Source organism: Dermacentor albipictus, chromosome 6 (genome assembly GCF_038994185.2).
Source record: "Dermacentor albipictus isolate Rhodes 1998 colony chromosome 6, USDA_Dalb.pri_finalv2, whole genome shotgun sequence".
Lineage (NCBI taxonomy): Eukaryota > Metazoa > Arthropoda > Arachnida > Ixodida > Ixodidae > Dermacentor > Dermacentor albipictus.
Genome location: NC_091826.1, coordinates 66,890,948 through 66,911,807, shown reverse-complemented (window position 1 = coordinate 66,911,807; position 20,860 = coordinate 66,890,948). Strand labels below are relative to the sequence as shown.

Here is a 20,860-nt window from a genome sequence, read left to right as displayed (position 1 = left end):
TACCACGCATCCCCGCTTTTCCCTATTCACTTCACCCCATTCACAACGTTCTCGCCACTGATGTTGGATCCTTCCGTTGACCTCATTATTCATTTTTAAGTGAATAATTACGAAAGACACCAAGAAAACTTGGCCTAGTTGGCGCTCTTTTGTCAAGTATAGACGTTTTTATCGAGGACAGCGAGAACCTCCTCTCTCGACTGTGGCGCGGAAGTACGATGGCATGCGAGGCAGCGTCCTTAACGCTACTACAGCGGGGTTCACTCGCAATAAGCACAGCCCTGTGAGCATTATGACGAAGCCCAGGGTGCTCACGTTAAAAAGGTGTCTAGAATTGGGAAAACTTTAGCTCGGGAGATCCTATCTAAGTTTATTGGAAAATAGTATTAGTTTTAGAGCGCTGCTCTTTTGCACACATTCCTGCATTAAGCATCGACGTCAGCGTAAGCGAACGAACGCGGGGTATAAAAGACGTAAGAACGAATGAGCCCACCCAGCCATACTTCGTGAAGCCCGCGTTTCACTGGGTTCCTAGCAGTACCGCTAGATGGCTCACATTAACGCGCATCCTGTTCAGGTATCTGTACAGGAAAAACATGGATTCACAGTAGAGGAAGAGAACTAGGAAGCTTACCAGCAAGTATGCGGCCTGTAGGGTGGACAACACAACAACAAAGGTCAAGCGGAAAGTCAGAGAAGCTGAATTAATCTCATGGGTGGCGGGAATGGAAAAGAAACCTGCCATGAGTAACTACTTGAGAGGAAAAAACGAAATCAGGAAAGAAACCATTTATGATAACTCAAAGGGAGGCTCATTACTTTTCGAATTGAGATCAGGATGCCTTAGAACAAGCACCTATAAAGCGAGATATAAGAAGGAAGAAGAAGCATGTGCTTGCTGTGGTAAAGCTAGGGAAACTATGGAGCATGTTTTATTAGAATGTGAAGACGTCTACCCAGCGGTCGATTTAGGCACCACTGGCCTCCTTGAAGCCCTTGGGTTCAGAGGGAGCAGTGGTAAAGCAAACATGTCCGCAATATACATTAGTAAGAGTCGACTGGAGGATTGGTGGAAGAAAAGTAGGGAAACGACAAAAGACGGAGAGGTACAAAAGCACAGTTCGCAATAGGGGATCAGAAAATTTGGGCGTGGTAGTTCATAGTGTTATTTTTGTGTCTTTTTTCATTTTTTAACCTAGGTAGAATATTAGGCAGTATAGTAGCAAGAGCTTGGTGGCGCAACCCACCGCCCCGTTCCAAAGGGGACGCTCATAACATCCATCCATCCATCCATCCGTGCACGGTGCGGGAGGTGCCTGTATGCGACAGTCATGTACAAAAAGCCGTAATGGCTGCTAATGAGGCCATATGAAAAATGAGCCGAGAGAAAGGCTTCGAGGTTGTTGAAGAAAACAGGGAAGTGTGAAGGTGTGGTGGTTTCGAACGACAGGGGATCCAGTTCAATTACAGGCTAGCACGAGAAGTGGGCTGGCGACTTGCTGGTCACACTGTTGCTGTTTTGGGGGTAACACGGGCGCTCAGGATGCCAGAGTAGGTAGTAATGAAGAAGCCTTATAAAAATTTCCAGCAACATTTTTACAATGTCTTTAGACTATTTTTACTAGAACCTACCAACCGTGTGTTGAAATCCTGCCAACTGTCTTTATACATCCTGAAAACGGCCTATTGCCACCCTAGAAACAATTGGCCACCAACTTCCTATAAAAACGTGTTCATAGGATGTCTTTAAACTTCCTTCCGCTTTCGTATGGTCATTTGTCTTTATACACCCCAGTAACATTCTTTCAAAAGAAGAATGTTCATATGTTTTCTGCGAACTTTCTACCAACCCCCTATTAACATACTTCGAATTGAAGCATGTTTGTAAGCGTTCTGCCTACATCCTACCAATCCAATTTTAAGAGGCCTTCTTTATACATAATATTAAAATTTTTAAACTTGAAGAATGTTTGTAAACGTTCTGCCAACTTCCTATCAATCACGTATTAACTCTTTATACACCCTAGTAACAACCTATCAAGAATTGGCCACCGTACTTCAATTGAAGCATGTTCATACATTGTCTGTAAGCATTCTAGTAACCGTCAAACCAACACAAGTCTTTAGGCTCCGTAGTAACACTCTGCCAATATTTTACTTGCATGTGCTTATATACTTGCTATTGACGTCTTACTATCCCCCAAGTAACATTTGTCCCACATACGACCAGGTAGCATAGTGTGAAAATTTGTCAGTATGGGTGAACTTGTTCGTAAAAGGCAGTAGGCAACCTAGACGGTGCATGTACATGGAAAACAGATGCAAGTTTCCACTAAAAGAAGTTTATTCGCACAAAAATATTTACACAGAATGGTGAAAGAATAGAGAAATAGATTAAAATCACAAATAAATAATAACTTATTCGATTACGGCATGGCAGCTGTCACATAATTTCTAGCAAGCGTCGATTATAATGTATTTATCACATTCAGAGCTGATGTGTCTCAGAATGTTTGCAGAATGAACCTTGCAGAGAAAAAAGATGGTCAGTGTTAACATAATGTTCAGGTTAGCACATCACTCATATATAAAACAGCTTTTTAACAAGGTTCAGTTGCATGTTCACATGGACGCTAAAATAGTAACCATAATCCCTGTTCACTTGCTGCGGAAATGGCAAGGATGGGGTACATTTGTTATGTATGTCCTTTGCTGCGTTGTATTTACTACGTGTTATTAAAATTAGCAAAGTGTGCAAGCTCGTTTTCGCAAAAAAAAGTCAACAGCCTAAAACTATTGTTATAGCACTCCATGGTGTGGTCCGAATATTTCAGCTTGCCAAAATGTTTTCTTAACCTTTTATCTGCGTAAATAATTTACTAACTAAAAAGTCATTTACTTGGTTTATTCATGGTGAAACTGGTAGCTTGCACAATAGACACAGATGCAAAGAAGGTGCACACGCGAGCGCTTACTCACAACTGTTTATTTTTGGAAACACACAGGCCAGCTAGCTGCCCCGAGCGTGTGCAAAACGTGTTATTCATTATTATATGAGCAGATTGTAGAGCTTGAGGTAGTATTCAGTAATACAAATTCTTCGCCAGTGATAGCGAACAATGGCTGCTGACTGATGCATATTTAGGCACGCCATATTATACAGAATGCTTCTGCAATCTGACGTGTTCGTTTATTTTTACTCGTAAACAATATATGAGTGTCAAAAAATACCGGTTCACAATGACATAGGTTGCATTGGTTAGACAAGTGCGAAGGATTTTCTTGCACATTCACACTTGTCTAACCAGTGCAGCCTATGTCATTGTGAACCGGTTCACTGAAACACATGTCATTGTCAACCGTGAAACTATACGCTCCATATTTCACTATCTCTCATCCTGCACAACCAGAGTAGGAAAGAACAAAGAATGAGTTCGTGATAAGACAATACTTACTGGACATTAGGTCATTGCGAAAGCTGTGAAAACGAAGTATTTGTGCGCTCCGTGTTTATAGCAACTTCAAGCGAACCGAATGATGTGTCATAGTTAAAGTGCGTAAGAAAATCGTTCTTAAAACATTTCACGTCGTTACAATATGCACTTTAATAACCTGCCGAAATGCGGCATAAGAAACTTAATATGAAGTAACATCAAAATAATGTTTATGAAAAATGATGGAAAAGAACACACCTTTTATTATAATTTGGAGACAGACAAAACTTCGGCGCAGTGCTGTCTTGTGGTACAGCTGTTTGCTATTTGTGCACTGTGCAATTTAAAACACGGACAGTGCCAATATTAAATCACTTCACCCGACACTGCATCGCAGCTGGCAGAGAAGTTGCAGAAACGTTCACATCACGGAACGAAGAAAGCACTGTGGGCTTCGCAAACACGTTGCTGGTTGGCTTGCATTGCCAGAACACAGCATAAGCATAAACAGCAGGAAAATAGCTAGATTGATGTTACAATACGCGACCAAACACCTACATCGCTCCAGTCGTACCATGCCGCTGTTGCAAAGGAACTGATGGTGATTGCGATGGTCTCCCTCTTTGCCTCGACTCAGACCACTGTAAAATTTCTGCGTATGCGCGAGATAGGCATGTGGCATTCTTTCCATCCACCAGCTTCGCCTTGACCTCCGCGGAACTAAATACCCTCTTTACGCCAAACCAGACCCCCCCCCCCCTTGCGATGATTGACTGACACCTAGACATTCACCGCATCTCGGTGAAAGCTGTGGCCGACCTCTGTGGGCGCACCCCATTCTGAGAACTGCACTTAGAGGGAGGAATGTACCTCATGGCCGAGGTTGAAAAAAGAACCTGACAAGAAAACCGCATCAATTTTGTTGTGCATTTAGGGGCTGTATAGCTTTATCTTTCCAGACAATTAATTTCTGTAAACCAACTTTTTTCTCCAAATGTAATAAACATAGAAAAATAAAATCATATAGGGTAAATAAGTGGTTATTCTATTTTGCGCAATGACATCTTCAGCACTTGCCGCTTTCAAAGACAAAACTTTGCTCCATGACACCCACCACAAATAATCCGGAAGCCTATTGTAATAGTAAATTTATAGTAAAATACAAGTCCAAAGCGTGCTTTTCAGACGCCCGAACCACGGCAAAAGCGTGGCCTTTAATATTCTGGCTCTTGGTATCCGGAATGCCATAATTACGGTTGTCATGATGACCCCTTGTCGGACCTCAGAATTTTGTCGCCGTGTTATGAAGCGAAATAAATGAATATAAAGAGTGCATAATTACTTTTTTTTCCAATCTGTTTTCACGCCAAGCAAGCTACCATCGCGGCAAAGCAGATCAGTTGACGTAGTTACTTTGCCATTACTTTGATGCAACGTCCTATTAGTTTCCTTTAAGGTGCAGACGCCGTCGGTAGGAGGCAGGTACAAAAGCGTGTGAATAGCGACGCGTACAAAGCTATCTTTTTTATACAGTAAGGATAATCTCATTCTTTTTTCACATAAAGGAGTTACTTGCAAAGAATTCAGCTTTTCTTTCTGTTCGGACTGTGCGCTTCTAAGGTCAATACTCGCAACAGCTGTATTTTGCAGCCTTTTGGACATTTGAGCGGCAACGCTCCAGCGCAGTCGTTTTAACAAATATCATGACACTTCTATGCTGACATGTTCCTGATTAGGGCGTACTATTTATATCGCGGATAATTTGCTGAGAACTTGCCTGATTAACTCGTTTCAAACCTAATTGGTGGCCTTGCAACAGCAGTGCGTAATAAGGGCCATTTACGCACGAGCGCCGCGCGACACCACCCGCCTGCCCGCACGCATGTGGTCGGGTGAAAATTTGCACATTTCACAGACTGGTACACACATTTCGCTATACACTACATGTGCGAGCCCAGTTTATACCAAAATTTGTGAATCACTTTGCTCAATATACAATTTTGCGCACCACCACACGCGTCGCCGCTCAAGCGTAAATCGGCCTTTAATTAACCAGCCCTAAGGCAGGGATAAAGCTGTCCCACATGAAAAACACAACAGGAAATGTTCAGTCTGTCGTATTTTGGGACGTTGTTTCTGTCCTTGTCTTGTCTGTAGTTCTGTTGTCTAACGTTCTGTTGCCTGTAGTGTGACCTCCTGTAGTCGAAAGTTCTGTAGTTCCTGATCCATATATAAGTAAAGATTGACAGAGACCTCTTTAAGGATATGTATATTTATTTGAACAAACAAACAAAAATTAAAAAAAAAACACCTTCCCGCCTGGTTCTCGAACTTGGGACCAGAGGATACCGAGCCGAGCATCTTACTACTCCACCACTCCGCTTTTTCTTTCTTCTTTTTTTTACTCCACCACTTCGCACATGTCTGTCAGAGTACATTCTGGCTATGTCAATAGGAAAAATCACTGTCTGCGTTGCTGTTTACATTTGTATTTTAAAAGCCAATATGCGCTCTCACTTCACCGCGTCAACTGCCGCAAATCTAGAAGAGCAAAAAGTGTTGTTGCCATCGTCAGGTACACCGTGGAGTGCGAGAACATCGACTTTGCTGTGCGATATTTATACTGAATAAGAAATTCAGAAATAGACAACGGTGACCAGGGACACTGCTAGGGTTGTTACTGCTAATTTTTACAGTTGTCTCTCACTCTTCACACTTTTGAGCGCGCATATAACTCAAGTGTTCAAAGCAAAATAGCTACATAAACACTCGTGGACGAGTCTTCGTTCAGACAGCATACTGGCCTCTCACGGCAGCGCTGTACCATATTAATGAGACCCGAGTGAGACAGCTTTTCACGCAACTTTGTGGAACAACCCAATATTTCTTTTCCACTTCGCATAAGCTTGTGAAATATTTCTGGGCAAATAACTAATGCGTCAGTGTACCCGCAAATGTAAGTTCACAGGCCTGTATGCCACATCTTACCAAATAAAACAAAACGAATACGCAGCCATTTCCGCAGATGGTATGATTTTGATCAGCGGCCGATTTTGAGGAAGCCGGTAGGGCTTTGCTGGTGCCGCGTCGTCACGGCACAATTATGACTATTGGCCACGTCGACTTTGATACCAGTGTCGGTGCTATCAGCATTGCCGGCTTCAGAGAAGCGCGCTTGTACAGTGTACAGTGTAAACCACCATTGTGAAACTGACATACTATGTTAAAGGGTCGCGACGGAAAGCGCTTCTGTGGCGAGTTGAGAACTCTTGGCCGTCGCGACCGAATGTTTCTGTTGCGACGTCGGCATTGCTGTTGCAACGTCATAGTCACTGTCGCGATAGAAAGCTGTTGTTCCGACTTCAGAACTCTTGTTGTCGCGACGGAACGTTTCTGTTGCGACTTCAGATTCTCTCTATTCGCGACAGAATGCTTCTGTTGCGTCATTAGAATTGCTGTCGTAACTTCAGAAATGTCTGTCAATTACAGAAACGTCAGGCACTTCTGTCGTACAACAGAAATGTCTGCCGTTGCTACAAGAATTCCTGTTGTCTTTTTCAACTGCGCACTACAGACGCTTGTCGCATCGCATAATTACAGTGCACTTCTGTTGTCATCTATGGGTACATGTTGCGACGATAGGTTTCCGTGGTACAACAACAGTTCAATGTAGTACAACGGAAGTTTGTCACATAACTTCAGGAACACTTCTGTTATGACCATTGCGGGCGTATTGCAATGATAGGTTTTTGTCGTACAACAACATTTTTCTGTAGTACAACATAAGTTGGTCGCATTACTTCAAGAACACGTCTGTTGTGACGTACCGGCTTTTTTCGCAGAAAAAAGCCGGAACGTTTTCAGGTGACGACGATCGGCCAGGAGGATACATGATTGCCTGCAAGAAGATTGCGGCGAGGATGCAATATTTGGGGGCCCATCAGTGGTCGTCGAGGTGAGTGGAGCACAAGGCGGTACAGGCCACAGCTACGTAGAGCCAGTGTTATTGTTCTCCTCAAGAAAATAAGTTCGGCGTATGAAACTGCGGGTTTATGAGCGAAGAATAAAATTACATGAAATTATAATAATGAACGAATGCAAATCAATAAAAATAAACTGACCACCACAAGGAGTACCGATTTCATATTCACAGAAGTAGGCAGGCTTAAGTGTCCCTGCGAACATTTTATTTCGGTTCATCATTTAGTGTCGTAATCGCTGGCCTCCCATGGAAAACATTTGGCAGTGGATTGCAAAGTTAAGTTTGCCAAGTCACGACATTTACAAAAATAAGCCGACATAACGAATTTGATTTTATACGGACGTGAAAGAGAAACGAAAAATAAAACAAAAGTAAAAGTAAAATAAAACAAAAAAGGCACTCCCGTTTTCTTTGTTCTCCAACACGTTTGAACCCGCTTGAATTGGTTTGAAATGGTTCCAGCCGATTAGAACCGGAACGGAAATGTGAACGGGAGCCAAACCTGAACCAACACGAAAAAATTCCTGTTCGACACCCTGGCCTCATGTGCTATGTATACGAAGTAGGGTTTACTCCTCGTGGCGTCCGAGCGCGAAACATTTTAATTTTTTTTTTTCTGCTAGGAAAGCCGGCGTTGTGTCCGGGGAAGGCTGCGCGCCCTCTAGGCTTGGGACGGATGCAAAGAACACATTCCGAGAACGCGGTCTCGGAGAAACCAAGCTCTGATTCCGCAGGCCGAACGTCAGCATTGGAACCCCTCAAAGAAACCCCCAGTGAGACTGAAGCACGCTGTGTTGCGGTGCCTTCTCCCAAACTCATTGCTGACAAGGGACGCCGCCGAAGTTCAGACTGGCCTAGCAGTATATCGTCTGGGCCTAGGGTTACTCACCGATGCCGGGACGAGAGAATCAAAAAGAGAAGCGCGGTTGTAGAAAAGGAGAAGGTTTTGTTTACCGAAATTTTTATTATCCGGAGAAGGCCCTTCCCCATGGCTATTGTTCATCTTGGCAATTGTGTCTGTGGAGCGAGCCAAGAGCGATCGCGCGCTTTCTTCTTTGGCTATTGGACGTATAATATTCCAAATTATATTAATTATAATTGAAAACGATCAGCAGTGTTTGGTAGTCTTGGCTATAGCTGTCATTAGGAGAGTCGAAAAGTTGCAATCCAAGTTTTTTATTGGTTATGTATTTACATGTAAACGTTTACCTATAAGAATGTATTCTCTATCTGCTCTATATTGCTTCCTGTCTACGTTTGATCATGGCAGCCTATAATCATCCGCAGTACTGCAGGCTCCGACGAAGAATGGAAAAACGAAACCAGAACAACAAAACCTATACTAGAGCAATTGCCTTCTTTTCCTGCTGTTCGAGAGCACGATGGTAGCCACAATCTGCATTCATTTGCAGTGGTAGGGTAGCGGGTATGGTGCTCATATAGTGGCAATACGTTGGGTTGCTGCTACATTACTGCAAGGCTCATAGCCTTAAAGTGAATATTCATCGTTGTTTATGGTTGTATTTCATCGACGGCGCCTGTGACATGTTTCTGTGTGCCGCCTTTGGAATCGCGCCTGCCCGCGGAAATATGTCGTTAAGCAAACTACTACTTCACCAACCACAAGTTCATCTGCCTATTATTCACTGTGGGATGGTTTCGGCTACAATTTGTTTCACATAATTTTGCGACACCATGATAAAGGATGTGAAGTACGGCTTATTACTCTTAAATCATTCATTTCACTCTTACAGTTAAACCAAGTGCTAGTTATGTGTGCGTATGACAATTTTACCTTATTCAGAGCATCGACGGAGGCTCTTAGATATTGTGTCTGTTAGTAGCTTCATTCCAGAGTGGCTCCAATGACAGCAGTTTCCCTGCTTTCGCAGTTGGCCTGAATCAAGGTTAGCAGTCTAAATTGCACGTGGCAATCTACTGTTCTATTATTTCGAGATATCATTGAAATCACGTGATTCCAACTAAAGCGCTAGGTATAAGTAAACTTATATTGCCCATACTGTACTCCACCAATCCATAAATTGAATGTCGCCTCAGCCACTGTGGGTTGTGCGATCCCGTTTTTCCAATAGGAGGTTAGCGGCCTCTCTCGAGCATGATCGATAATTCTGTTTGGCTTCCATTTTTCTCATTTCAATACATTTAGAACGGTCCTGCCACTGATGTTGCGTGCTTTCAATCACGCAATTATAGGTTCGTACATGCATCTTGAGTTTTGTACGTTCGAACAGTACCAGAGAGACTTGACGAAGTCAGCGCTATTTTGTCAATTCAAAAATTTTAATCGAGGACACCGAGATCATCCTCTCTTGAATGTAGCGCGGAAGTACGATGACACGTCAAGCAGCATCTTTAATGCTCTGGCGCGATGGTTCATGACGATGGTTCATGATCATGCGATGGTCCAGGACAGTGCTGAGAGCATTATGACGAAACTCACAGTCCTCACGCTGGAAAAGTGCGTGGACTTGAGAAAGCTTTATATCGGGAGATCTTATCCAAATTTATTGTAAATTAGAAATTGTTTTAGGGCGCAGGGGGAAGGGGGGCTCTTTGGCGCCCATTCCTTCGTTGAGCGTCGGCCTCGGCAGCGTCGTAACTGAACAATCGTGGACTACAAAAGACGGCAGAACGAACGAGCCCACGCAGCCAATCACAGCGAAGGATGTGTTTGGCCGTGTTCCTACAGGCACCACCAGATGGCTCTCGCATGCATGCATTCGCGGTACCTGCGGCACTGGCCGTGTGCGGTTACGAATAATTTGCCGACGATTACGCTACTCCGCAGTTCAAAACTTGAGCGCAGCTATTTACGCGTTTTGATTTCGCGATACCTTGAGGGTAAAGAATTTGTTGTGGGCATATAGCAAAGCCTGTAATCACCAAATATCTGATCTGACGGCCAAGGCCGTCGGCTTTTATACGTGACTCGTTAATGTTTTCAGTGTATTCGCTGGTGCCGCGCGCCTTCCAAAGAGTACTACAAAATCCGCGTCACGCACACAATCGCAAACTATCATAATCGAAAAAAGTGCGAAGGAAACCATGCCAAGCAAACCACACAAGCGCGAGCGAGAGCTGACTCCAGAAGACGATAGTTCGAAACGAACGGTTCTCCTGAGGCCAGATGCGGCTACGCATCGAGCCGTCGGACGGGTCCGCATGACACTTGTTACCCCCGCGCACATTAGTGAAAGGACCGCTCTGATGTGTCTCTGCCATTCACGGCTCACCTCTATCATCTTCCGCTCCAAGTTCGCTCTTTCATCTTTCTCCATGCTCGTTCTTCCAGTTAGCCAGGACCTGGCGCGCAAAAGCTGTGCTACAAAAAAATGCGCATGCGCTACTTCGTCAGTGCCACCGTCGCTATAGAATCCACTCCGCGCGAGACACGCATTCCCGTGTTTACGCTTTCTTTCTGATCAATGAGCGACGCAACCGTTGGAAGTGCTTTCACTGCCGCTGCTGCTTGACGAACTGCGAAACCAAAGGTTCAGCGCCGCCGACGCCAGAATTCAGAGGTTCGCACCCTCGAAGCAGAACACATATATCCATCTATTTCTCCGACAGACAGGGCTACCGCCACGACCATGAAAGACTGCCCTGGGAGTGCGCTTTTAAGAAAAACTATGTGCGCAAAATGGAGTGTGGCCTGTAATACCAGATGCGTACATGGCTCTCAAACTTTTGCCTCGATCTTTCGCCAACTGAAAACGCTTAAGATCTGTGCTCACATTTCGCATTGGTGAGAATCGTAATCATCGGTGAATATTTTCTCCACAACCACTGCACCAACTTTGGTCAGGTTTCTTGTACGCGAAAGAAATAAATTATAATCTCGTGAATGTTGAAGGCGATCTGTGAACTATGGCGTAGACATTTATATAGAAATTGCGCAAAATAAAATCTTTGCAGGAAATGAAACTTTTATGTTTACCACTCTCTAAATAAGCAATGAAGAATTCTGACACAATTTGGTAAATTGAATGCAATAGTACACCTAAAGCGATGAAATTGAAATAATATCATCATAATCATCATTACCATCATCATCATCATCATCAGCCTGGTTACGCGCACTGCAGAGCAAAAACCTCTCCCATACTTCTCCAACTACCCCGGTCATGTATTAATCGTGGCCATGTTATCCCTGCGAACTTCTTAATCTCATCTGGCCACTTAACTTTCTGCCATCCCCTCCTGCACTCCCCTTCCCAAGGAATCCAGTTCGTAACCCTTAATGACCATCGGTTATCTTCCCTCCTCATTACATGTCCTGCCCATGCCCATTTATTTTTCTTGATATACACTAAGATGTCATTAACTCGCGTTTGTTCCCTCATCCAATCTGCTCTTTTCTTATCCTTTAACGTTACAAGTATCATTCTTCGTTCCATAGCTCGTTGCGTCATCCTCAATTTAGGTACAACCCTTTACGTAAGCCTCCAGCTTTCTGCACCGTACGTGAATACTGGAAAGACACAGCTGTTATACACTTTTCTCTTCGGGGATAATGGCAACCTGCTGTTCATGACCTGAGAATGCCTGCCAAATGCACCCCAGCCCATTCTTATTCTTCTGATTATTTCAGTCTCATGATCTGGATTCGCGGTCCCTCCCTGTCCTAAGTAAATGTATTCCCTTACCACTTCCAATCCCTCGCTACCTACGGTAAACTGCTGCTCTCTTCCGAGACTTTTATACATCACTTTTGTTTTCAGAAGATTAACCTTTAGGCCCACCTTTCTGCTTTGCCTCTCCAGATCAGTAAGCCTGCATTGCAGTTGGTCCCCTGAGTTACTAATCAAGGCAGTATCATCAGTGAATCGCAAATTACCAAGGTATTCTCCATTAACTACTATCCCCAATTTTTCAAAATCCAGGTCTCTGAATAACTCTTGTAAACACGCTGTGAATAGCATTGGAGAGATCGTATCGTCCTGCCTGACGCATTTCTTTATTGGGATTTTGTTCCTTTCTTTATGGAGGACTACGGTGGCTGTGGAGCTGCTATAGGTATCTTTCAGTATTTTTACATACGGCTCCTCTACACCCTGATTCCGTAATGTCTCCATGAATGCTGATGTCTCGACTGAATCAAACGCTTTCTCGTAATCAATGACAGCTGTATATAAGGGTTGGTTATATTCTGCGCATTTCTATATCACCTGATTGATTGTGTGAATATGATCTATTGTTGAGTAGCCTTTACGGAATCCTGCCTGGTCCCTTGGTTGCAAGAAGTCTAAGGTGTTCGTGATTCTATTTGCGATTACCTTAGTAAATACTTTGCAGGTAACGGACAGTAAGCTGAACTGTCTATAATTTTTCAAGTCTTTGGCGTCTCCTTTCTTATGGAATAGGATTATGTTAGCGTTCTTCCATGATTTCGGTACGCTCGAGGTCATGAGGCATGGTGTATATTTAGTGGCCAGTCTTTCTAGGAGAATGTTCCCACCATCCTTAAAAAAATCTGTTATTACCTGATCCTCCCCAGCTGTCTTCCCCCTTTGCATAGCTCCCAAGGCTTTCTCAGCTTCTTCCGGCGTTATTTGTGGTATTTCAAATTCCTCTAGACTATTCTCTCTTCCATTAGTGTCGTGAGTGCCACTGGTACTGTATAAATCTCTATTGCACTCCTCAACCACTTGAACTATCTCATCCATTTTAGTAAGGATATTGCCGGCTTTGTTTCTTAACGCATACATTTGATTCTTGCCTATTCCTAGTTTATTCTTCATGGTTTTTAGGCTTCCTCCGTTCCTGAGAGCATGTTCAATTCTATCTATAATATACTTCCTTATGTCAGCTGTTCTACGCTTGTTGATTAACTTAGAAAGTTCCGCCAGTTCTATTCTAGCTGTAGGGTTAGAGGTTTTCAAACATTGGCGTTTCTTGAGCAGATCTTTCGTCCCCTGCGACAGCTTACTAGCATCCTGTCTAACGAAGTTACAACAGACTTCTATTGCACACTCCCTAATGATGCCCATAAGATTGTCGTTCATGTCTTCAACAATAACGTCCTCTTCCTGAGTTAAGGCCGAATACCTGTTCTGTAGCTTGATGTGGAATTCCTCTATTTTTCCTCTTAGCGCTTACTCATTGATCGGCTTCTTATGTACCAGTTTCTTCCGTTCCCTCCTCAAGTCTAGGCTAATCCGAGTTCTTACCATCCTATGGTAACTGCAGGGCACCTTGCCGAGCACGTCCACATCTTGTATGATGCCAGGGTCAGCGCCGAGTATGAAGTCTATTTCATTTCTATTCTCGCCATTCGGGCTCCTCCACGTCCACTCGAGAATCGAAAATTATCGTTTTCTCATGCACTCGTGTTACGGATTCCTTGCGAACGTGGTTTGATGACGTGTTTTACAGATTATGTTTCTTTCTTCAGCTAAAGTGCTTTACCTTTTTGCCTGAATTGGAGTGACCATGAATAAATGCCCTTTATTAACATGCTTTTCTTTTTCAAGTGATAGTAGTAACCTCATAGGGCATGAACGTTGATTTGTAGGTGTTCCTTCCACTCTTGCGCGTAAAAGAACACTAACCTCGTCAAGCAGCTTGTGAGAGTAGCTTTACGCGTAGCTGGTTCAACCTCTTTGCTACAAAATCATCTAAGTGCTTTGATATGATTCACACGGAAGAACCTCTTTTTGGTAGCATACACAGAGGTGAGGCGTGATGGGAGGCATAAAAGAAAGAAAAAGCTAAAAGGGATAAGGTTGGCATTAAGTTGGCGTTAAGTAGGCATTCAAAGGCAATCGCAGGTAACTGCATGCCTAGAATGGGCTGCATGGCTCTTGTGACTTTCTGTGCGTAAGACGGTCCAGTCCAGAGCCTGACTGTCTTGCCTCATGGGAGGTCTCTGTCATCCCATCGACTTAAGGCAGCGTGCGGAGATTGCCTTTCATCACCAAATCAAGAACTTTAACCGATGATGAATCCGCTGCGGGAGCCGGCTGCATTTGGATGGAAGCGAAATGCAAAAAAGGCACTAATGTAGGCAGGTTTAGCTGATGCGTTACGGAAGCCCAGGTGTCTATATTTATCCGCGATTTTAAACCATGGTGTTGCTTTGTACCAGAACGTGGTTTTGGCACCTAAAGAAGCAGATTTTTTTCTAATGACGTGCTGTAGCACATACACAAATGTAGGCCATCATACAACGAACGTAGGAGTTCCCCACTTTCTGGCCTTGGTCTTAATTGGACTACCAGTTTACACGGTTCAGGATGCGTTAAAACTCAACTAAATATCTGACTTAACATCAATCTATGCGTGAAAATCTCTTGTACTACAATGAAGATAACAGCAAGTCAGCCATCGTATGTCCACCATCTTGATTGGTTGATGGCGTGTTCTTGCGAACCAGTGTAGATTATTTATGGCTTCGTGAATCCAAATGAGCCAATTCGTAGAAGCAGGTCAGAAATCTACAAATGTAGTAACATAGGTAACCAATGAAAAAAAAAAACTGAAGAATGTGTACGACCAAAAATGACTGCAAAAGCCCCGGTTGGCTGGCTAACTGCCCATTTGCCATTAAACTTCCCTTCCACACTCGACAGCTTTCAACCATGACGTAGCGCTCTCTTCATCTTGAGAATAAACCGACAAAGTTTATTTTGCCTGTTTTGATTAGTTAATCCCCGAGTGCCATAGGTCCTTATGACTTTGAATGTTTTTTTTTTTAATCACCTTTCAGATCAGACCAACCCTCAATAAGTATGTATAAACAGCGGCTACGTATAGCGGGGCTAATAGACAGTTTTAGTTACACGTAAGTAGAGGCTTTGCGTACGTAGAGCTGCTACGTGTCAGCAGTGCGCATGCGTAAAACGTAGCGGGTGCGCGCGCGTCTCACGGACGTACGTGAGATTATATTCTTTGCGTGTGTTTCTTGCGCACGTAGGCAGTTTCCCGTTGGGAGTTCCGCGAGATCACGAACAAGCGATAGCGGTCCGCGCGCGCGCAGACGGCTCGCACTGAAACACGGCGACATGATCGAATTGGCTACCGCCGTGTTCACATTTCGCGATAGATGGGGCTACGGGGTCCCTATTGGCGTGCGTACGTTTCACGTTTGCGTACGTGAACCCTCTACGTACGTGTAATTAAAACTGTCTAATAAGGAGATGGTTCGTCAGTTTGTACCGTATTTCACCTATTCTTACGTGTGGGTAGTTTCCATGTCACTTGTCAAGTTGCCAGTAATGTCAGATATTTTGTACTACTGCACCTCTTTCTTGTCTATTCTCTTTAGCGACCAGCTATGTTTCCACATTTCAGTTTATCCACATAACACACTATTGAAGAGAATAAAAGCGTGTATTGGCAATGATATATCATTTGACATAGGCTTCATTTCCAGCTGCCTAAATGTAGCTCTGTTACTGCTGAACATTGGACTGGCAAGGCTTCACAAGCATCAAGCATTATAGTGTCAAAATGTTCGCCAAATGATGAGCTCCTTCTAAGACTGTTCCACAGGTCATTGCCGCTTAGTCAGAAGGAAGCCTGATTTTGATGACTCGAAAGCTGAAATGTATTTTCTTGTCGCCTTTGTTTGCATACATACCCTTTTAATGTTTGCAAGCTAACTTGTTTGCGAAGCTGTTATTCGTTTGTTTTTATTTATTCCGCTAATAATTAGCCAATAATTAGTACAAATATTATGCTGGTGGAGGATAGATGGCCGAACATCGTATAGGGGTCATACCGTATAAACAAGGCGTTTTATTTCTATCATTTTTTTCGTAGTTTCGCAGACTTCAGCTAGGGAACCCACTACAGATATATACTAGAGCATGCATTTCTTCTCATAGATTACAAAATTTATTTAAGGCCAATTTTCTGTTTTGTATTCTCTCACGGTGTCGCAAACGGCTCAAGCATTATGTGTACTGAGCATGTTTCTCCTCCACAACGCATCCCAGCAGCGAGCATTTGGATTTTTTTTTTTTTGGTACTCGGAAAGCTCGCGTTCTTTCAAAAGACAAGTGTGCGAATTGGAGGCGCGTTACGGATGCGAAGTAAAGGTTCGCAGAACGCGGTCTTGGCAACCCCAAGTTCGGATTTTGCCCACCAGCAGTCATAATTGATCCCCGCAGATACACTTCCAGTGAGACTGATGCACGCAGTGTAGTGGCGCCCTGTCCCAAACTATTTGCTGATGATAGGCGCCGCGAAGTACGCAATGGCCTAGCAGCATATTGTGTCAGCCTAGCGTTTATCGCCGATGACGTGACGTGATAAACAAACAGGCAAGCGTGGTTGTGAAAAAAATGGTTTTGTTGTCCAACATCTTCATTTTTAAGAGTAAGCCCTTCCCCTGGATCGTGGCCTACCAGAATTTTAACCCTCATCGCCAAATGTGTCCTGTCAAAGGGCCAATTTCCAAAAAACCCATATGATATTTATCAGTATTTGCCAAATTCTGCTTTGCAGATAGGTCAGCTAGGCTCCGTGCAATGACCGGTAAAAGGACTCAGAATCAGAATTACAGATCGATCAGCAAGGCTGTTTAAAGTCTGGTCCCTTACACTCATTATGAGAGTTGAAGAGTTGTAATTCACTTTAGTTATCTTTCATGTCTTCACACGTGAAGCCAAGGCCGCACGTACGCTTGTGGACGCACGCAAGCTCACGTCTATGTGCCTTGCGTGTGCCGCACGTGTCGAGGAATAATGGTATGCATCCACAAAGACGCCCGACTACCGCTGCAGCGCGCCCTCACTAGGCTCGCTCATGGACGCCTTGGGAAACGCCTCTTGGTACTTTCTTAGTGACCGTCTTTCAACATGCTTCGATATCTATAAACATAATTTTTATATTTTTAAAGCTGTTAGATGAGCACACAAAGCAAAGATGAAGCACTTTCTAACATGATATAAGTCTGCTTAAATGAAAGAAGAATGTACCGCGCTGTAGCTGCGTAGCCAGGCGCGCCGATGCAAGGCTGCCCAAGCGCGAGATGCCAGCGGGGTTCTGTTTACCGAGATTGCGCCGCCTTTCGATGCATACGAGCCGTGCCACACTTACTGCGCATGCGTAGTCACGCAGACGCGAGCTTGCGCGCGTCCGCAAGCGTGTGGGTCGTATGGGCTTGAACGCTTACCTGTAAGCATGTCCATGTCGTCTATATCGCTTCCTGCCTACGTTTCATCATGGCTGCCTATCAACATCCGCAATACTTCAGGCTCCGACTAATACTCGAACAATGAAACCAGACCCGCAAAAATAATTACTAGAGCAATCACCTTCTTTTCCTCTCGTTCGAGAGCATGATGGTGGCAATAACCGGCATCCATCTGCAGTGGGGGCTAAGTGAGTATGGTGTTCAGGTAGTGGCAATACGTTGTGTTGCTACATTTCTTCAAGGCTCATTGCCTTAAAGTGAATATTCATCGTTATTTATCGTTAGAGAATCGATGCTGTGTGGGACGTGTTTGACGATGGCGTGTGTGACGTGTGGCTGTGTGCCATCATGTAATTCTGCTTCCGCGCTGAAATATGTCGTTAAACAAATACCGGCTAGCCCAACCACAAGTTCTGGTTATTATTCATCCTGGGATGTTTTTTGCTAGAATTTGCTTCACACTACTTTGCCACGTTATGTTAAAAGACGTGACGAACGCTTATTAATCTGAAGTGTCGTAGTTCAATGATTTAGTTACCCCAAATGCTAGTTACATGTGCTGACAACAATTGCTGCGCACCCAGAGTAGGCACGGCGGTTTTTCGAGATTGTGTAAGGTACCAGCTCTGATGTAGACATGGCTCCAATGGCAATACAACTGTGCCGCATTTCTGCACTGGATCTTTGAAACCCAGCTTCCAGAGGATTGTGCAAAGTACCATGGAATCGACACCAGGTTCTAGGTGTCTAAATTGTGCGTGGCAATGTATGTCTATGATATATCGACATGTGATTAAAATTGCGTAATTAGTAAACTTATGTTGCGCATTCTGTACGCCACGAAAGGAAGTATTGAATGTGACTTCAGACGACACTGTGTGTCGTTTAATCTCATCCAGCGAAAGGGAGAGAAGGTTAACGCCCCGCCTCGAGCATGACCGATAATTCTGTTTGAGTTCCCAACACCATGGCCCCACTTTTCTCTATTCACTTCACTCCACTCAATATGTTCTCGCAACTGATGTTACGTCCTTTCTTTCAGCCTATTATTAGTTTGTACATGAATCATCAGAACAGTGCCAGAGAAATTAGGCGTAGTTAGCGCTATTTCGTCAAACACTAACTTTTCAACCAGCTCACCGAGAACAAGCTCTCTTGAATGCATTTGGAAAGATTGGGTGCGCTTTGTAGACGATCACAAGGACCAATCTTTCCAGATACAATGAACCAACTTGCCCAACAACGCATTCTGCCAAACTACATCTCTTTATTGTGGAGCGGAAGTTTGCATCCCACCTTCTGCAGGACGCGGGCGGTTACCCTTCGACTTTTACAACCCTGTGCGTACCCTAACCTCGCGCTTTTTCATGCCATATACCCTGAAAGATATTCTACTGCGGACTGCCCTGCTTGTGGACTAAGGGCAACATTGAACCATGTGTTGTGGGAGTGTGAAGCCATCGGCTCTTCTTCAGTGAGGATAGGTGGGCTGCGCTCTTGGGCAGCCCCGAACTCAACGACCAAACCCTGGCCGTCCTGAGTGCGCGCGATCGGGCCGTCTAGCTCGGCTTGGCGGTCCCTACGTGGGACTAGCCGGGTGGCGCGGGGTCTCCCCTGCGTCTTCTCTGCACCGAAAAAAAAGTTACTTCACTCACTCACTCACGACAGCACGCGGGGCAGCGTCTTCAATGCATTTGCTCGACAGTTCATTCGCAATCAGCGCAGCTCTGAGAGTATTATGACAAAGCACAGAGTGCTCACGCTGAAAAGGTGCGTAGACTTGACAAATCTTTATCTCGGCAGATGCCATCTAAATATATTGGAAAATAGAACTTGTTTTAAAGCGCAGCTTTTTGGCGCCCGTTCCTTCGTTGAGCGTCGGCGTCAGCGTCGTCGTAAGCGAACGAACGCGGAGTATAAATGCGGTAGAACGAACGAGCACAAGCAAAAAATCACAGCGAAGCACGCGTTTCGCCGCGTTCCTAGCGGCACCACCAGATGGCTCTCGCGTGCGTGCATCTGTGAAGGCCTCCTTAAAAAATAATAAATTAAATTATGGGGTTTTACGTGCCAAAACCACGATCTCATTATGAGTCACGCCGTAGTGGGGGACGCCGGAAATTTAGACCACCTGACGTTCTTCAAAGCGCACCTAAATCTAAGTACACGGGTATTTTCGCATTTCGCCCCCATCCAAATGCGGCCGCCGTGGCCGGAATTTAATCCCGCAACCTCGTGCTTAGCAGCCCAACACCATAGCCACTAAGCAACCGCGCGGGTGTGAAGGCCTCCTTGACGGAGGCCTTCACTTCTTCAAAGAGGCCGCCCAAGGCCTTCTTGAGGCCCTTGGGTTCAGCAGGAGCAGTGGTAAAGCAAACATGTCCGCAATAGGCATTAGTAAGAGGCGATTGGGGGATTAGTGGAACAAAAGTAGGGAAACGACAAAAGACGGAAACGTACAAAACACAGTTCGCAATAGGGGATCAGGAAATTTGGGCGCGGTAGTTTATAGTGTTTTTTTTTCTTTTTTCATTGTTTAACCTAGGTAGGACATTAGGAATAGCGACCGTTCCAAAGGGCACGCTCATACCATCCATCCTGTGGTGCCTGTGGCGCTGGCCGCATGGTATTACCAATAATTCGCCGTTGATTACAATACTCCAAAATACACGAAATTTTAGTGCAGCTTTATATGTGTTTTGATTTCGCGATTCTTGAGGGAAAGAATTTGATATGGGCATGCAGCAGAGTCTCCCATCACCGAAAATCTGATTTTCCGGTCAAGTGCGTCGGCTTTTATACATGACTCATAGAATGTACAAATGTAATCAGTGATGCCGCGTGGCTTCCAAAGAGTACTACAGAGTCCGTGTCGCGCGCACAAACGCAAACCATCAGAATAGAAACAGGCACGAGCAACCCAACAGCCGAGAAAACCCAACAAGCGCGAGCAAAAGCTGACGCGAGGAGACGATAGTTCAAAACGAATGGTTCGCCTGAGACCAGATACGAGTACGCATCAAGCAGTCGGATAGATCAGCATGGCACCAGTTTCCTGCGTGCACGTTAGTGAAAAGAACGCCGTTCGCCTCTCGCGTCCGTTATCACCTTCCGCTCCGAGTTCGCTGTTTCCTCTTTCTCTGCGCTCGTTCCTCCAGTTACGCCGACGGCGATGCCACTGCCAACGCCGGCACTCGCCGCAAGAACGGGCGCGCAAGTGCTGTGCTCCAAAAGAATTCAGTAACAATTACGATCGCAGCGTGGTAAGGAATACGGCGATAG

General features: G+C 44.6%; 1 protein-coding gene across 3 annotated transcripts in view; it reads left to right on the top strand.

Moving 5' to 3' along the window:
• LOC139061144 (uncharacterized) overlaps positions 1–20,860 on the top strand; it is a 182,253-nt gene that overhangs the window by 92,354 nt on the left and 69,039 nt on the right. For 2 of the 3 annotated variants that reach the window (XR_011515228.1, XM_070540764.1), the window contains 2 exons: positions 7,277–7,389; positions 8,040–8,447. Coding sequence is in view for 2 of the 3 variants with exons in the window: in XM_070540764.1 (XP_070396865.1) it covers positions 7,277–7,389; positions 8,040–8,142 (216 nt within the window). In the remaining variant the exon portion in view is untranslated. Of the gene's footprint in view, positions 1–7,276; positions 7,390–8,039; positions 8,448–20,860 lie in introns of those variants that run through there. The other variant, XM_070540765.1, reaches the window with a different exon arrangement.